At 47.1% G+C, this 15,716-nt stretch overlaps 3 protein-coding genes across 3 annotated transcripts; 1 reads left to right on the forward strand and 2 right to left on the reverse strand.

The window, feature by feature from the left end:
- Positions 1-579: 579 nt before the first annotated feature.
- pelp1 (proline, glutamate and leucine rich protein 1) lies at positions 580-8,064 on the reverse strand. The gene is made up of 19 exons (XM_076145347.1): positions 7,900-8,064; positions 7,354-7,418; positions 7,155-7,260; positions 6,571-6,720; positions 6,324-6,395; positions 6,150-6,209; positions 5,804-5,960; positions 5,501-5,633; positions 5,285-5,372; positions 5,100-5,188; positions 4,680-4,793; positions 4,345-4,495; positions 3,987-4,140; positions 3,850-3,905; positions 3,591-3,724; positions 3,399-3,501; positions 1,563-3,146; positions 962-1,267; positions 580-850 (listed from the first exon to the last, which is right to left on the reverse strand). Exons 1-19 carry the CDS (start codon positions 8,038-8,040, stop codon positions 761-763), a joined length of 3,753 nt encoding a protein of 1,250 aa, XP_076001462.1. The 5' UTR covers positions 8,041-8,064; the 3' UTR covers positions 580-760.
- On the forward strand, positions 8,064-9,153 carry med11 (mediator complex subunit 11). The gene is made up of 3 exons (XM_076146109.1): positions 8,064-8,307; positions 8,702-8,832; positions 8,996-9,153. The coding sequence occupies exons 1-3, from the start codon at positions 8,238-8,240 to the stop codon at positions 9,140-9,142; spliced, it is 348 nt and encodes a 115-aa protein (XP_076002224.1). The 5' UTR covers positions 8,064-8,237; the 3' UTR covers positions 9,143-9,153.
- An 81-nt stretch (positions 9,154-9,234) lies between these two features.
- arrb2b (arrestin, beta 2b) lies at positions 9,235-15,545 on the reverse strand. The gene is made up of 14 exons (XM_076145744.1): positions 15,357-15,545; positions 12,887-12,917; positions 12,735-12,795; positions 12,538-12,582; positions 12,255-12,451; positions 11,716-11,843; positions 11,473-11,608; positions 11,305-11,389; positions 11,023-11,095; positions 10,715-10,852; positions 10,538-10,621; positions 10,206-10,282; positions 10,070-10,124; positions 9,235-9,784 (listed from the first exon to the last, which is right to left on the reverse strand). Exons 1-14 carry the CDS (start codon positions 15,377-15,379, stop codon positions 9,697-9,699), a joined length of 1,221 nt encoding a protein of 406 aa, XP_076001859.1. The 5' UTR covers positions 15,380-15,545; the 3' UTR covers positions 9,235-9,696.
- Between the last annotated feature and the right edge of the window lie 171 nt (positions 15,546-15,716).

Raw genomic sequence — 15,716 nt, forward strand, 5'->3', positions numbered from 1 at the left:
TGACATTTACGGTAAAATTGACACTAAGACCTGAAGTAACAGTATTGCTACAGACACTTTCAACACGATCTTTCTATGATATCCACTACAAAATATAAACTGATTACAACTTGCTTCAATACAGTAAATACTCATGTTGAAATATCAGTAACATTATAAAAGTTATTCTTACCGTAATATATGTAATATTAGCGAAGATGTCACCTCCCAAACACGTCAGAGCTATATCATGACGTTAGCCATTTTCGATCAGACTTTTTAGGTCGTTGTACTGCCTGCAGTGCCCGGAAAATCTAAAAGATGGCAGTAGAGACCAACACATTGCATGCAACAGGTTTTTCAGCGAAAGTGCTCCTTATTTGGATGACGCAGAGGTCTCAGAAGCGGCGGTATCAATGATGATACACACGGCGTTATTATCCTGGATCCGTTTAAGCAGGTCGGTATTTTTTCCTGTTAAATTCGTAATACCCCTGGCTTAAAGGGTTGAGACAGACAGCAGGGGACTTGTCGTCTTTTCAAGTGTTTTGTATTTCTGTGTTTGTGCGTTTAAATAAAATTGTCAACATTGTTCAGCTCTTTGATTTTTACTCATTTATAACAAAGCACAGACACAAAACAAGAAGGGAACCAAAGAAGAAGAAAACACAGAATGATGTGTCACTATCATGTCTCATTGTGTGAAACAATAAAAAGTCCACAAAATGTCCTTTCGGGGTAGAATGAAGCACAAGACGTCCCCGCAGAGTGAGGGATTCTATCAGCGGTTTGATGCAGAGGAGCCGTCTTCATCGTCAGGAGGACATGCCACAAAGTCAGCCAACATTGACGCCATCACTTCTTCATCAAACTAAGAGACGCACAGAGAGAGACAGATTGATGGAGAGAGACATTTGTTACAATTGTACATTCGGCCTTCATGATGAATGTAAGGAGTGTATGTGTCAGCACCCATGTTCACCTTCTTCTTCTCAGTGCCGCGCCCTGCCTCTTCCTCCCTCTGCTCCTCATCTCTCTTCCTCTTCACCCCTTTTCCATCCTCTCCCTCGCTCTCTCCCTCTTCTCTTCTCTCTTGCTCCTCTGCCGTCCCGTCTCCTCCTTTAATGGCGTGCATCTCCTCTGCCTCCTTTTCCCTCAGGGCTGCAGACATTTCTGGAGCGCTGGCTGCTGATTGGCCCTCTTGTGTGGCTGCCAACTGTTCTTCTTGCTGATTGGACGTCTGGCTGTCACTCATGCTGGCTTCCTGGGTATGTTCGTCCGACTGCTCCTGTAAGAAGAACACAAAGTTCATTCTCCGACCATCTTAAACTTTAACGAGACCGCAGGGTTTCCATGTACAGCCTGGGACCTTCAGCATGGAGACCAAGGTCCAGGTGAGATTTACTGTGGTCCAGACCATAGTGACACCTGGACTAAGCTCACTATGGATTATGGGTTCAATTAGAAACAGGACGTTAACTTTAACTTCTAACCCTGTTTAAGCAGGTTCTGCACACTGGTAAGATGTTTTTAGAGATGGAAGCTGCAGCATCAGATGGACCTTCTGCTGTGTTGTTGTTTACCTGTTGACTTTTGGCTGGTTGCTCCTCTAAGGAGGTCGTCGGCTCCACCTCATTGGCTCCTTGTTCCCATGACCTGGGCTCCTTCTGCAGCGCTCCTCCTCCTCCTCCTCCTTCTGCCTCCTCCTCCCTCTCATCCAGCGCTCCTCCAGTCACACACAGGATCTGTGGCATGGTGGGATCGTCCATCCTTTCGCTCTCATCTTCCTCTCCCTCTCCTTCCCTTGCCTCCTCCAGGACACCGATGCTCTCCACTTCCTGCACCTTCATCCTCTCATCTGCAAACATCGCTCTGCTCGCCTGGATCTCCTCGATTCCTCCTTCGGTTTCTCCCTCCACACTGAATCCACTTAACCCTCCTTCATCCTTCTCCTCCTCTCCCGTCTTGTCCTCCGATCCTTCCAGTGGAGGTATATCCCCATCCTCCTCCTCCTCCTCTTCCTCCAACTCCTCCCCTTCTTCTTCATCATAGTCCTCGTACTCCTCCCCATCATAAAACTCTTCATCAGGGTAACTGCTTCCGTCTTCCTCTTCCTCCTCATCCATGCCCTCCTCTTCGTCGTCCAGCTCTTCGTCATCCTCCATGTCCTCCTCTTCCTCTTCCTCGTCGGTGCTGTTGATGTTGATGACGGCTGAGTCTTCATTGCCTGCGGTGGGCGGCTGGTGTAGATGTCGTCCCTGCTGACTCAGCTGGTTGTGCAGCTGATGCATTTGCAGCGGCAGCCCCATGGGCGCAGGCTGCACCACTGCAGACGGCTGCATCAACATCTGTTGCAGCTGGGGTCGGCCCGGCAATGCCTCCCCAAGTCCGCCTGACGGAGGGGGGAGGGTGCTGGAGTTCAGCGGTGGAACCATGGAGACCAGGGAGGCGCTGGGCAGAGGGAAGGAGTTGATGGCCATGGTGGTGGAGGTGGTGATCAGCGGCGAGGGGGTGGGCAGATCATTGGGCAGCAAGACCCCGTCGATTGTGCTCGCTGCTGCAGTGGTAGGGACCATGGCGACCCCGGATTCTCCTCCTGGTAACGACACGCTAGCGCCCCCTGGTGCAGTGGAGGCCAGGTTTTGAGTCACAGAGTTTGCTGACGCGGCCAATTCGTCCTGTTGGTTCTCGGTGTTCAGCATGCCCGGGGGGACGATGACCACGCTGTCATCTGAGTCGCTGCCCAGCGAGATCTCTACATCATCCGTTTCCTCTTTGTCGTAGCGAACAAACACGGGTCGCTGCCCCTCCAGAGGGCCCAGCCCGACCGGCTCAGGCTGGTGGTGAGCGTGGGGGGAGAGGAGCATCTCTCCGGGGGCGGGGCCCTGACTCGACAGTCCTTGAACCAGGGAGAGGTGGTTCTCCAGAGATCCCAGCAGGGGACCACCAAGGCTGAGGGAGTGTCGGGCAGGAAAGGGCGGGCCAGGGGCGGGGCCACCGAGGAGGGTGGGCAAAGTGAGTCCAGGGGTGGGACCCTGGGAGGGGTGGACAGGGGCGGCAGGATTGGGTTTGAGGGTAAGCGGCGGTAAAGGCAGGGAGATGGAGGGAGTGCGGGGGTGCAGAAGGGAGTTACAGATGGTCAGAGCCTCAGTACAAAATGAGGACACCTGTGTGGGAACAGAGAGACAATGACATCACTACACCCCAAACCTGAAGGCTTCAATTGGACAAAAGAGATACCAACTGGCTGACCTCAGAGAAGAGTTTCTAATTGTTTCACACTGACCAGCCATCGTAGCATTTTGACACTGATATGAAACATGGCCTCTCCAGAGACCACGTTCAGCGGAATAAAGGACAGACGGTTTTCAAAATGCATACATACATCTCCCCCTCCCACCCTCTCTCTCAACAGTCACCTTGAGGTTGCGGTCCGTGCGTCCATTGCTGAGTATGGACACGGCGCAGGTCAGCGGTGCTGGCCAGCAGGGTGATGGAACCAGAACCAGAGCCAGCAGAACCCTGGGAACCCACACAGGAAGGAGGAAGTGATTCATTATTGATGCTGAAACAGATGCAGAGCGCGTCTCTGACCTGAGTGGAGCTCGTACCTGTAGAGTTCTCGCCGAGCAAGGGCGCTGCTGTACTGACCGCTCACGCCCCCCACAGAGTCACAGGCCGTGCTGTTGCTGGACTGCTGCTGCTGTAGGCGGACGCACAGCGGCAGGACCACCTCATGGAGGCGCTGTGGGGAGAACAGAGGTCAGACAGATTTGAACCTGAAAATTATTCAAGTTTATTACTGAACCGCAGAACTGCAAGTATTCTAATAAAAGCACACACACACACACACACACACACACGCATTACCTTGTGTACGTCGTCCTTCAGCAGAGTCCCGCTGCTTAGAATGATCTGCCTCAGAGCTGTGAGGAACATGTATGTGATTAACAGATTTACACAACTGATAAACTTGCAGACATCATCACAGCGAGACAGCAGCTCACCCTTCAGGGCCGACAGGCAGGTGTCCAGATTAGCAAAGTGGTCTCCTTTCCTCTGAAGCGAAGGGCCCACAGCGTCGGCTATGACCAATGTCTTTGTCCGGCGAGGGCCCGGTTTTCCCCCTTGAACCACATCAGCCGACAGGCCAGCACGGAGCTGCGGGAACATTTAGAGCCTGAATCACAACCTGTAAACCCAACAGTGCCGCCCAGTCCAACTCCACCCGCGTTGTGGCAAATCAGTGGTATAGCTCAGAATGCCAGAAACACTCAGTTGATGCTTCACGGCCTAAAAAGTTCTGGTTCTGATTCAGCATTCATGAAAACAGACAGCTATCTAATGAACAGTACTGATGCTCACTTTAACAGACTCCGCCCCTGGTGTGATGTCACTGAGCAGGTGGCCAAACAGGAGCTCTGAGTGGCTGGGACTTCCCTGTAGGATGCTAGCAGAAGCTCCGCCCACCTGGACCCAGAGCTCCAAGGTTTTATAGACCGACACCCGAACAGAGCTGGGAGACAAAAAGATATAGGGAAGAAAAATACAATTTTTTCACCACTTAGGCATGAGTGGATGTGGAACAAACTTTAACAAATTAACAGTCCCTGAAACAAGGACGATAAGCGCAGACTGTGGAGTAGCGAGTAGCGCTGTGGGGGAAGATGGAGATGGATCCTTTCAACGGGTGGATGTACCTGTAGCCTCTCTGCTGGCCCAGACTGGACTCAGGCACAGGCGTCCAAGCGGAGAGCGTCTGAGCAAACAGCCTCTGTAGAACTGCAGCGTACTGAACCATGCCGCTACGCACACTGACAGAGAGAGAGAGAGAGACACACACACACACACACACACACACACACACACACACACACACACACACACACACACACACACACACACACACACACACACACACACACACACACACACACACACACACACACACACACACACACACACACACACACACACGTTACATAACGCACTGTAGTGATTAATGAATTAATCTGAGTCAAATGCAAATACTAGATACCACAGATTAATAAAGATTATAAATATACAAGAATGCTTCTTCATTAACATTACATACTTTCTCTGTGAGTAGGTGTACTCACACTGTGATAAGAGCTGACAGGACCTCCAGTGTGTTGGTGTGTATGACGGGCAGGACCAGCAGCCTCACACTTCCATCTCCTGAGACATTCTGACACGCACACACACACAAAGACACAGATTATTATACTGATTAATCAGGTTTCTGTAGTCTGTCTCTGTAATGTGTGTGTGTGTGTGTGCTCACTATGCTCTTGGTGCTGACAGCGAGGGCTCGACACACCAGGTTGAGTATGGGTCTGACAGGCAGACGGACAGCAGAGGCAGGATCCACCCTGATCAAAGACAGTCACACAATCAATCATCAATAACAGCTTGAGGTCATGTGACTTTTGCCTTCACTCAAGGACATATTGAATCTGTTTGTAACTGAGGTGAATGATCTATGGCGAGTGTGTGGTACCTGAGTGTGTGTTTGAGTGCCAGGCAGACTGCAGTATATCTGTGTTGCAGTTGCAACAGCAGCAGAGGATCTGATTGGTCGAGAGGGGAAAAGGCCAGCTCTACCCCAGGACCTTCATACTGCACCGTTCCATCTGTGACATGACCACATCATCATCATCACTCTTCAACATACATGAAAATATATTCATACCGCAGACATGTGGACAGAGCTCCTTCATAATTAAAGCTCAAACCAAGTACAGCTACTAAACAGTCTAAGTTACTACGTATGAAAACTGTCCGTACATCAGACGGAGTTTACCTGATTCTGAGCCCTGGTACAGCTGAGCCAGCAGGTCGTTGGCTGAGGCCAGCAGACAGTGAATCTGATTGGTCCAGCCCTCGGCTCTGCCGGCGCCAACCCCTCTGTCCAGCAGTCGGCCGAGACAGGGCAGACGAGCATAACACTGAGACGCTACCTGATTTATCAATGCAGGGATCACAGCACAGATTGCACAAATCAGGCTTGCACCATTTAACCAAAACATCATTACTGTGAAAACTATTAATGAACATTTTGTTTAAATGATTTAATGCATTATTACCATTCTGTTGATTTATTACATTACTTTGCTTTGCTTAACCAAACGCCTTGTAGCGTGACAAACCTCTTGAGTTTTCTTGTTGGAGCAGTCCATTTTGGAGAGGAAGTAGGCGCCCAGTTTGTCCTACCAGATCAATAGACATACAACGTGACCAAAAGGATCGTGGGTAAGGTTTACCTGACCTGTGACCCAAACGTGATCTCACTTTCTGCACCATTGAACAGCTTTTAATCTCACCCTGAGTGATCCACAGGCTCTGGGGTAAAAGGTCATGCAGGCCATCATTCCCTCCATGGCCGCCAGCTCACACTGCCATACACAAAACACATAGCCAACATTTCATAATTTCTTCTATGTTTGGGTTGTGAGATTCTCACTGTATTAGCTTGGTCACAATGCTTAAATGTTTGATGTTTTGGTCAACTCTACTGTCCCCTGAGCTTTGTCACTACATGAAGATTCTGTGTTTGGTGCATTTCTTCACCTCTGCCTTCAGGCCCAGCAGGGAGGTCAGGATGCCCAGGATGGAGTTGAGACCGACCTCCCGTGCGAGCTCTGCTAGCTGGGCCGAGTACTGCAGGACATCCTTCAGAATGTTCACAGCCAGCTGGATGGTCTGGACGGGAGCCTGGGACTGGAACAAACAACCGGGAAATGAGTGCGTTGGGGTAAGACAAGAAAGGAGGGGAGAAACCAGAGGAAACGGAGTTGGGTTACTATTTTTTTCATCGAAGCAAACATTTTACATGACTGTGCGCATAAAGTAATAGGACATTTTGGAGATTGGTTTTATACAGAAAGAGGGGGAAAGGAGAGAGAGATAGAGAGAAAAAACAGCCGCGGAAACAGTTAAGAAAACAAAGGACCTAAGTCAGCATTGCCTTTAGATGCCTCGCATGTCTTCAGACTGTGACAAAATCCAGACGACCCCTTGCTCTGATCTTGCGCTTCAGACATTTACATACATGGAATCTGTAAGCATCCCTCTGCTCTCAGAGTAAACACCATATGATGTGCAATCGCATGATAAACAGCACAAAAAAGTGTGTGTGAGAGTGTGTGTGTTACCTGTATGACCTGCTGCAGGGAGCGCAGCCAGGAGAGGCAGTGTTGTTGGAAAATATCACTGGAGCTGTCTTTCACCAGCATGGAGAGCAGGCAGAGCCCCTCAAATCTGCACAAGCACAAACAAGCACACAAACACACCATGTAGTGAATGTAATGGTGTGATGTTAATGAGGTTCTGTGACATTGAAGTGTCTCTCACTTTGTCTTGCTGGAAGCCAGTTTGCCATTACTGTAACCCACCAGACCTCCTGCAGTGCTGGAGCCCTGAGGACACACACACGTGCACATTGTACATGAACAAGAAATGCGTTTATATGAATGTTCATTAATCACACATGAAATAAAAAAATAGCTTTTTCTAAAGAAAACTCTTCCCCTTCTGTTTGACATTTCAAGTTTGTTGTTTACCACAGTCGGGGGCATAATAGGCCACGCCCACTAATATTTAGTATAACCCAAATATTTACTAATATGTATAAAGTGGGAATATAAGTGAAAGTGTTTTTATACAAATATTCAGAAATGTTAAAGGTAAACAATATCCCGTAATATTAAAGTGTGTTGTAATATTCAATAATACATAATGTAGATATTCAGTAATAATAAAGTGTGCGTTCATGAAAAAACATGTGTGTGCGTGTGTAGGCACTGCACTGCGTTAACAATGCGGCTGCGGCGTTGAGGCTAACATGCTAACAGCTCGTAGCCGCAGAGGAGCCTCGCTGGCCGAGCTGCGGGCTCGTACCTGTGTCGTGAAGGCCCCGTGCTCTCTGTAGTTTGCCAGCAGCGCAGGTAAAAACTCAGGCCGCTGCTCCTTCAGCGCGGACACCAAACCCTCCGTGAGTCGCATACTGGCAGGGCCATGCAACCATGCCGAAGCAGCCATCTTCACTGTCTAACAGGTCAACGTCATCACCGCGCGACAAACACGTACATTTCGTGAGCCCTTTATTGTTGTTACTCTCGCTCCTGTTAGCGGCACCCGAGGGAGGGAGTCAGCGAGTTGATGTGTAAGTTGGTTGCTTACTTATCCCGTTAATCAACAAGACAGTTGTCTTTTGTTGCGTTTCATTAGCTCATGTGATGGCTAACGAGCGGCTCCGCGCTCTGGAGGAAGTGGAGAAGGAGATCGCGATGACCCTGCAGTGCGCCGGTGAGGATACGCACATCGGCTTCATCATTCATCAAGTCGCAATTTGGCCACATGCGATTTGTTAACATATTTAATAACTATGGTAGTGTTAGCGTGCCTGTGGCTTACTGGCTCCATACCCTCACCCCACAGCTAACCTTTAGGTGTATTTCCTTTTCGTAGTTGAGCCAGGGGCCATCATGAATATGCATGGCTATGTTAGGTAGGGGTCTGTACTACGAAGCCAAGAACAAAAAAAGAAGTAAATATTTAATGTATTTATTTCATTTTTAATAAAGTTTTCTCGTAGGAATGTACAGCATGTATGAAGGAAGGTAATGCTACACAGTAAATTGTGAGTGTAAGCAGTGATTGCCGCGCTGTGCTCACCCTGTTGTTTTCATTCCGTTGCTAGGTAACATTGTCCTTGAGCTTTCCAAAGACAAACATAATGCCAGCCTGCTGGACAGACAGCTGGTTCAGTTCCAGAGCTCCGTGAACCGCGTGGAGAGTGAACTGAGCGGACAGATCCGCTACCTCACACAGGTCCAATGCAGCACACTTCTTGCACACCACAAACACGCTTCATACCTGTGCTCAGTTGATGTAAATACTGTAATGTTTGTGACTGATGCACAGCAGATCAGTGACAAACGTGATGCTGATGTGAGCTGGCTTACAAACGTGGTCTTGCTCTGTCTGTCCTCAGGTAGCCACAGGCCAACCTCACGAAGGCTCCACCTACTCAGCCAGGAAGGACTGTCAGATGGCCCTGAACAGAGCCGAGTATGCAAAGGTCAAATTGGGAGAACTGGGACGGACCTGCGAAGTCATGCTGGATCAGCCGAAGACATAAAAGACATGTGGGGGGGCGGGGGGTCACTGTATTTGTCCTCATTCTTGTTTTTCTACCAGCAGCAATAAATTCCTTATTGATCATCTATTCATATACATATAAGTGTTTTTTTATTTATGGTGTTCAAGCAGCTGCTGATGGTGGCTGTTAATGTTTTATTAGTCCAGTACAAAGACATCAGGTTAAACATTTTCAACCTTAATCTATGGCAGCAGCGCAGGAATGTAGTCAGCGCATCGCATTTATGTTCAACCAAGGCTGATTTGACTATGCTTTCATACAGAAAATATACACATTACTTCATCTAAGTAGACATTTTCTTGAGATCTCACTTTGCTTTGTAGACATCAGATAAATTTTGGAGCGTTTATGATTTACAAACAGTAGACTTCTCACTATGTCTTTGAGACATGACGTATACACACATCATGGGAATAAGGTCAATACACAAATCGCAATCAGTAAATAGATATGAAGATTAAAGGAGAAGAAAGAAAGATTGTGGAGAAGGTCTGGAAAACTGCTCTTTCTCCACCTCCTACTCCTCTTCCCTGCTATCCCAAGAGGTTGACTTCATCCTTCACCTGTTGTAACCGTAGGCGAGCAAAGTCTTCAAACACAAACTCGTCCTGAGAGGGGTTCCTGCAGGGACGTGAGGAAGAGCACAGAAAACAAGACAGGTAACCAAATACTCACAGTATGCAAGCATGTTATCGGATAATTTGTAAGTGGAGTATTTTTGCTTCATATGCAAAATAAATGTTTCTCTACTATGATGTGTGTGGCAGTGCCACCGTTTAAAATAACTTGAGGAAAAAGTCTAAATGTTGCTTATGTAAAGTTTGAATATTTCAGCAGCAAATTTACTTTAACTAGTTTAAAAGTAATTCAAAGTACTTCATCCACCCCTGCCTACATCTCACTTACTGTGTCTCGAACTCTATGAGCTGTGGGACCATGGAAACACCGCCCTCTGCAGCATCTGAGGAAACAAGAACATCCTAAAGATACACAACAATACAACAACACACCAACTCCACATATCTGTCCTTGTGTGTCCTACCAGAGGGTGGTGGAGGGGCGATCTCGTCTGCAGGTTTGGGATGCATCAGGACAAAGGGAAGCTCCACTGCAACATCCCTACACACGCGCGCGCACACACACACACACACACACACACACACACACACACACACACACACACACACACACACACACACACACACACACACACACACACACACACACACACACACACACACACACACACACACACACACACACACACACACACACACACACACACACACACACACACACACACACACACACGACGCTAGGTGAGTTGTCAGTAATGAGTCCGAATGTTTAAGCGCAGTGAGTGAGTTGATTTACCCTCCGCGTGACACCACCAGCTTGACTTTGACTCTGTATGACACCAGGATCCCCAGAAGCTCCTTGTTAGACCCATCAGACAGACTGGAACACACACAATAATATACTCAGATTGGTGAGTGTGAGTGAGTGAGTGAGTGAGTGAGTGAGTGAGTGAGTGAGTGAGTGAGTGTGTACATGGTGCTAGAGGCCAGGTTGGTGTCATGGTGTTTGAGTTGCCCGTCCAGTGCGAGGCCTCTCTTCTCTCTGTTGTGACCCAGGCTGGGTGTCAGAGTGTAAACCTGACAGAGCGTCGAGCTGGGACACACCTGGTCACTGAGGGAGGGGGCAGGGGTCAAAGGTCAGAGGAGATGATCAGAAAATGTTAAACCAATAGCCATCGATTAGTTGGAGGAAACAATGAGAAGTTTCAAGTTGAAATGGTGGACATACAGGAACTCCTCTGATTGGTTGAGGAGGAGGAGAAGAGGAGGAAGAGTACTCACTCCGCTTCAATCTGAGCAACTGGACATTTATACTGAGCAGTGGAGAACAGACAGATATCTGCATACTGACGAACTGAGAGGAGGAGAGGAGACAAGGAGACAAGGAGAGGAGGAGATAAATGATTGATGTTAACATAGAGTAAAGCATAGAGAGTGAAGCACATTTATACAAGCCACTGCATTGACAGAAGCTGACAGGGTCCAAAAAAATCAACAAACAAACACATGCTGAAAATAATTGGTGCATTCAGTGATTATGACATCACTGTGTCGGTGTGTTACCAGAGATCTTCAACCTCTTGACAGTCTTGGTTGAGTTATTGTTGACATGGACGTTCACACTGATTGGCTCACCGTGATAATACAACTGGAAGGAGACAGAGACAATCAGAGATCTTCATATGTGTCTATGTTTGTGTGTCTGTGTGCATGTGTGTGCTGTGTGTGTACCTCCTTATCCAGTGAGACCTCAAGCTGCAGAGCTCTGTCAGACATCAGGAAGTGGCGGCTGGTCTCCACCGTGGGCTGAGGACCTACTTTCTCTGGAGCGTACTGAACTTTCCGGATCACCAGTCCCACAGAATTCCTACGCGCGGGGCAGAAATCAGATAAACGATCCTGTACGTCTCTGACTGGACTGGATTCTGGACTGTGGAGTCTGTTTGGACTCTGGGATGTATCTGTATTTTGAACCTTTTGTGTATTTTTTCTTCCAAAGTTTTGGCGCAGAATGCTCGAAGCTCAAAATCCACGCCACACGCCTTCCCAGCATCCTCTGGGCCTGGCTGAAGTGTCACTGAGCAAGGCAGGTTCTGGGGAATCTAAGAAACATGTTGGCATATTTAAATCCAGCGGTAGAATGAGTCCATGTCAAGTTTTATTTTATGTTTTCCCAAGATAAAAAGATTGTTTTCTCCTGATCTTCAGAAAACAACTTTAGTTTGGATCCATCCATTGACCAATGACCCTAAAGCTGAAGGGGCGGGGCCTTACTGTGAAGGTGAAAGGGCAAGTCTTACCGTGAAGCTGAAGGGGCAGGGTCTTACTGTGAAGCTGAAGGGGCGGGTCTTACTGTGAAGCTGAAGGGGCAGGGTCTTACTGTGAAGCTGAAGGGGCAGGGTCTTACTGTGAAGCTGAAGGGGCGGGTCCTACTGTGAAGCTGAAGGGGCAGGGTCTTACTGTGAAGCTGAAGGGGCGGGTCTTACCATGCAGATGAAGGGGCGGGGTCTTACCATGAAACTGAAGGGGTGGCCATGCTGGCCCAGCTTCTTCAGCAGCCTCTCCTGCAGGCGGCTAAGCGGCCTCCTCTCCTCCAGCTGGGGGGGGAAAGCCTGGAAGGTGCTGAAGTGCAGATCCTTCCGGAAGGAAAGACCCAGAACATCCAGGTCCTCACGGCCGTAACGAAACGCACAAGTCAGAGTAACAAACACTGCGGACAGAGATACGGGGACATGAGGACATCAGTCTTCATACACCACCGGCAGTCCTCCACCAAACACATCATCTGTCCTTTACCTTTCCGGTCCTTCAGATATTCAGGGTCCACAAGTAGAACTCCATCTGAGAACAGACACACAGATTACAACGCTATGTCTGATATAATGCGGATTACAAATAATGATTGATACTCCACTGAAGGCTTCACAGAGCTACCTACTGCCTACTGGTAGGGACCCCCCCCCCTCATTGCTCAGTGAAGTGTGTACACTCACCAACCAGGTCCACGTGGTCCAGGTGATCAACAAAGTCACGCTTCCCCAGATAAACTGTGACCTGCCAAAGGAACAAGAATAAAGAAAGAAGCAATGAAATAAAAACAGATGTAATAAATTACAGAGACAGAGACAGAGACGGCTTTGCTTACCTTAGAGTTTGGGCTGGACTTCTTAAAGACCCTGTACAGACAGAGAGGCATGCATGTTAACTCTGTGTGTGTGTGTGTGTGTGTGTGTATGTGTGTGTGTGTGTGTGCGTGTGCGTGTGCGTGTGTGCCCGACGCCAGTATAAGTGATGGTATAAAACTAAGATTCTTTCCAAGCTGAAAATATCTGGCTCATGTAAAGTACAAGAACATAAGGGATAAACTCAGTGGCTTACTTGCACCCAAACACACACCCATGACTTGTGCCACACTTCCTGTTTCTCACACACTCACTGAGGCCCTGTGGGTTTGCTGTAAACCAAGAGCAGCACAGCGATGCCTGCCAGTACAACAAGCCTCAGAAATACAGGAAGGAATTCATTTATTACAGCTCAACAGAGTCAGTGTGTGTGTGTGGGGGGGGGTGTACGTCGCTTTGAGAGAAAAATTGCTTCTGAAATTTACTCATAGAGGCGCTGCACCTGCACTACAAGGTTGGTGAGTTTATTGTGGCAGGAAATGAAGCTAGTGACATTTGTTGTTAGGTCAAATGTTCACCTAGTTTGGTTACAGATGCAGCACTTTGTGAGGACTGAGCCACAACCACTAAACTTTGATAACCAATCAGATTAAAACTGTAAGAAAAATAGGAAAACAACAATCAAACTTGGTCCAAACATTCAACGTGTAAACTTAGCTTAACTTAGCTTAACTTAGTAGCAATTTGAGTTAAAACTGTGAAGGTGAAGCCTATCTGGCTGCAGACAGACAAAAGGAATCCTGGAAAAAATAATTATGAATTTAAGATTCAAATGTGACATTTTACTGTCTGCACTTCCTCTCAGTGAAGACTTACTTCTGGGTAAGGAAAGTAAATACCCCTCTTCTTGTCTCTTCCGTTAGCCCAGTGCTACTGGGCCATTCAGTGGACAGTCTGGTCTTCATTTCAGGGAACTTGGAAGTCATTATCTGCTTTTCTCATGTTTATAGCGATCTGTAATATTTTAGACCCCACAGGTCCACTCAGGTTCGGGTGGATAACATGAATGCATGATCATGTGTGTGTGGATGAGAAGGCATGAGAGAACTGAATGTGTGATGGCAGAAGCTGCCCTGCTGTTGTACTCAGGATGTCAGAGCAGGAATGTGCAGCCTGAGCAACAACGCAGCAGAAGACCCTTTTCCTTCCTGATGTGGACCTCCAAATCCTTTATCAGTCCCATCTCATCACCACAAGACCTCAGCAGACTGGGGGATCTCTGCTGAGGTCAGCGCGTCCACCAGTCACATAAACAATCCCACAGTGCCATGAGTCGCATTAAAGAGCACAAATATAAACACATAAAGAAATTTAGGACAAAATGTACTGATCGCAAAGAGAAAGCTGCATTTCAACTGTACATGAATGCATTAAACATGTGTTTTAACACACACGTGCACACACATACGGTTAGGCCTGTCATTCAACATTACACACTTGGAAACACTTCAATGGACGCCAGAGAGAAACATTGTTACAGCTTCGACATAATCACAACATACAAACACGACACACACACACACACACAGACAGCACACGCTCCACATCACCATAACATTTCTGTGTACGTTTGGCTGTGATCATCTGAATTTGGTGTATGAAGAAATCACAGCGGTTTCTAGAAGAGGAAGAGGCTCCTTTACTCAAAATTAACCTCAGATCAACAGAGGTCAAAGTTAGACAAATATTAGAAGATGATCAAAGGGATGAAGGACAAAGAGAGAGAACAAAAGATTCAAATGTACATTACAAACAGTCTCCTACTTATTTCTAGAAAATTCTTAATTCCAGCTCATTATTGACTGATTGATGTCTGAACTGTGCAGCTGTTCTGTCTGTAGGCTCTATGCTGCTGTGATGTGCACATATTGTGATCTCCTTCTCTATTTCACCTTTATCATATCCTTATAAATATTTAAGTTTGATGTGATACATTGTTAGCAGAAAGAGCTCGATCAATTTAGAAAATAGAAATACCAGAGATATGTGGAAACGTTTGGAAGAATTAACCGATTGTGAGATTAAAACGTCTTCCCCGCCGAACTGTCACGTGATGCGTTTGTGTTCCTCAAACAGAAAGCAGAAATATCACGAGTAAATGTTAAACTAAATTATAATTTAAAGCAGCAAAGACAAACTGAGTAAAAAGTGAAATCATAATCATCAACTCAAATAACTTCAGACTTAAGAATCTCGATGTGACCTCAACATCAAGCAAATTAAAAAGAATTCCATAAAAAACAGCTGTAAATCCACTAAAACTCACGGAGGAAACGAATTAGATTCACGTAAATTCAATGTTTAAATTAATCCTGCGGACAAACGAGGAATAAAAGTTGTGAACAAACTTTTACCGGAGCACAGTCACATAACGGAACACGTGAACCCGTAAAAGCCAATTAAACTGAGGACGAAGGCTAAATGATGTCTTACCGGGTCCCAGGTTTGTCCCCCATCAGCTCTACGTGGACAGACCGAGGATAGTAAGGACGGATTGTTTGGTTTGTTTAGTCTCTTGTTTGGATTTCCAGCTGCTTCGGAGCCCCAGAACACAAACCACGCCCACAGGACACACGGAAATGTCCAAACATGTCTCCTCCATCCTTCTCTCCTTCGCTCCTCTGTCCTCCAACCGCCTCTGCACGCAAACAAACAATGATGTGTTTATGATGGACATAAACACGTCAACAACAACAGAAACACCACCACCACCAATAATAATAATAGAAAAGATGTTTTGATTCTTAATCTACGTCAATCTGAAACGTTAAACGTAAAAATTATTAAGTATTT

The sequence above is a fragment of the Genypterus blacodes genome, unplaced genomic scaffold (genome assembly GCF_046128005.1).
Source record: "Genypterus blacodes isolate CSIRO-AG114 ecotype Tasmania unplaced genomic scaffold, CSIRO-AGI_Gbla_v1 ptg000002l_1, whole genome shotgun sequence".
Taxonomy (NCBI): domain Eukaryota; kingdom Metazoa; phylum Chordata; class Actinopteri; order Ophidiiformes; family Ophidiidae; genus Genypterus; species Genypterus blacodes.

Coding starts and splice junctions, on each gene's coding strand:
- pelp1 (XM_076145347.1), bottom strand. CDS start 8,040: ATGGCTGCTTCGGCATGGTTGCATGGCCCTGCCAGTATGCGACTCACG. Junction 6,396..6,570: donor TGCTGGGCCTGAAGGCAGAG/GTGAAGAAATGC, acceptor TGTGTATGGCAG/TGTGAGCTGGCGGCCATGGA. Junction 1,268..1,562: donor AACCAGCCAAAAGTCAACAG/GTAAACAACAAC, acceptor TTCTTCTTACAG/GAGCAGTCGGACGAACATAC.
- arrb2b (XM_076145744.1), bottom strand. CDS start 15,379: ATGGGGGACAAACCTGGGACCCG. Junction 11,844..12,254: donor GCCACCCCTTCAGTTTCATG/GTAAGACCCCGC, acceptor CATGTTTCTTAG/ATTCCCCAGAACCTGCCTTG. Junction 11,390..11,472: donor AGGTCTCACTGGATAAGGAG/GTACACACACAG, acceptor GTCTCCTTCCAG/TTGTATTATCACGGTGAGCC.
- med11 (XM_076146109.1), top strand. CDS start 8,238: ATGGCTAACGAGCGGCTCCGCGCTCTGGAGGAAGTGGAGAAGGAGATC. Junction 8,308..8,701: donor GATGACCCTGCAGTGCGCCG/GTGAGGATACGC, acceptor TTCCGTTGCTAG/GTAACATTGTCCTTGAGCTT. Junction 8,833..8,995: donor AGATCCGCTACCTCACACAG/GTCCAATGCAGC, acceptor GTCTGTCCTCAG/GTAGCCACAGGCCAACCTCA.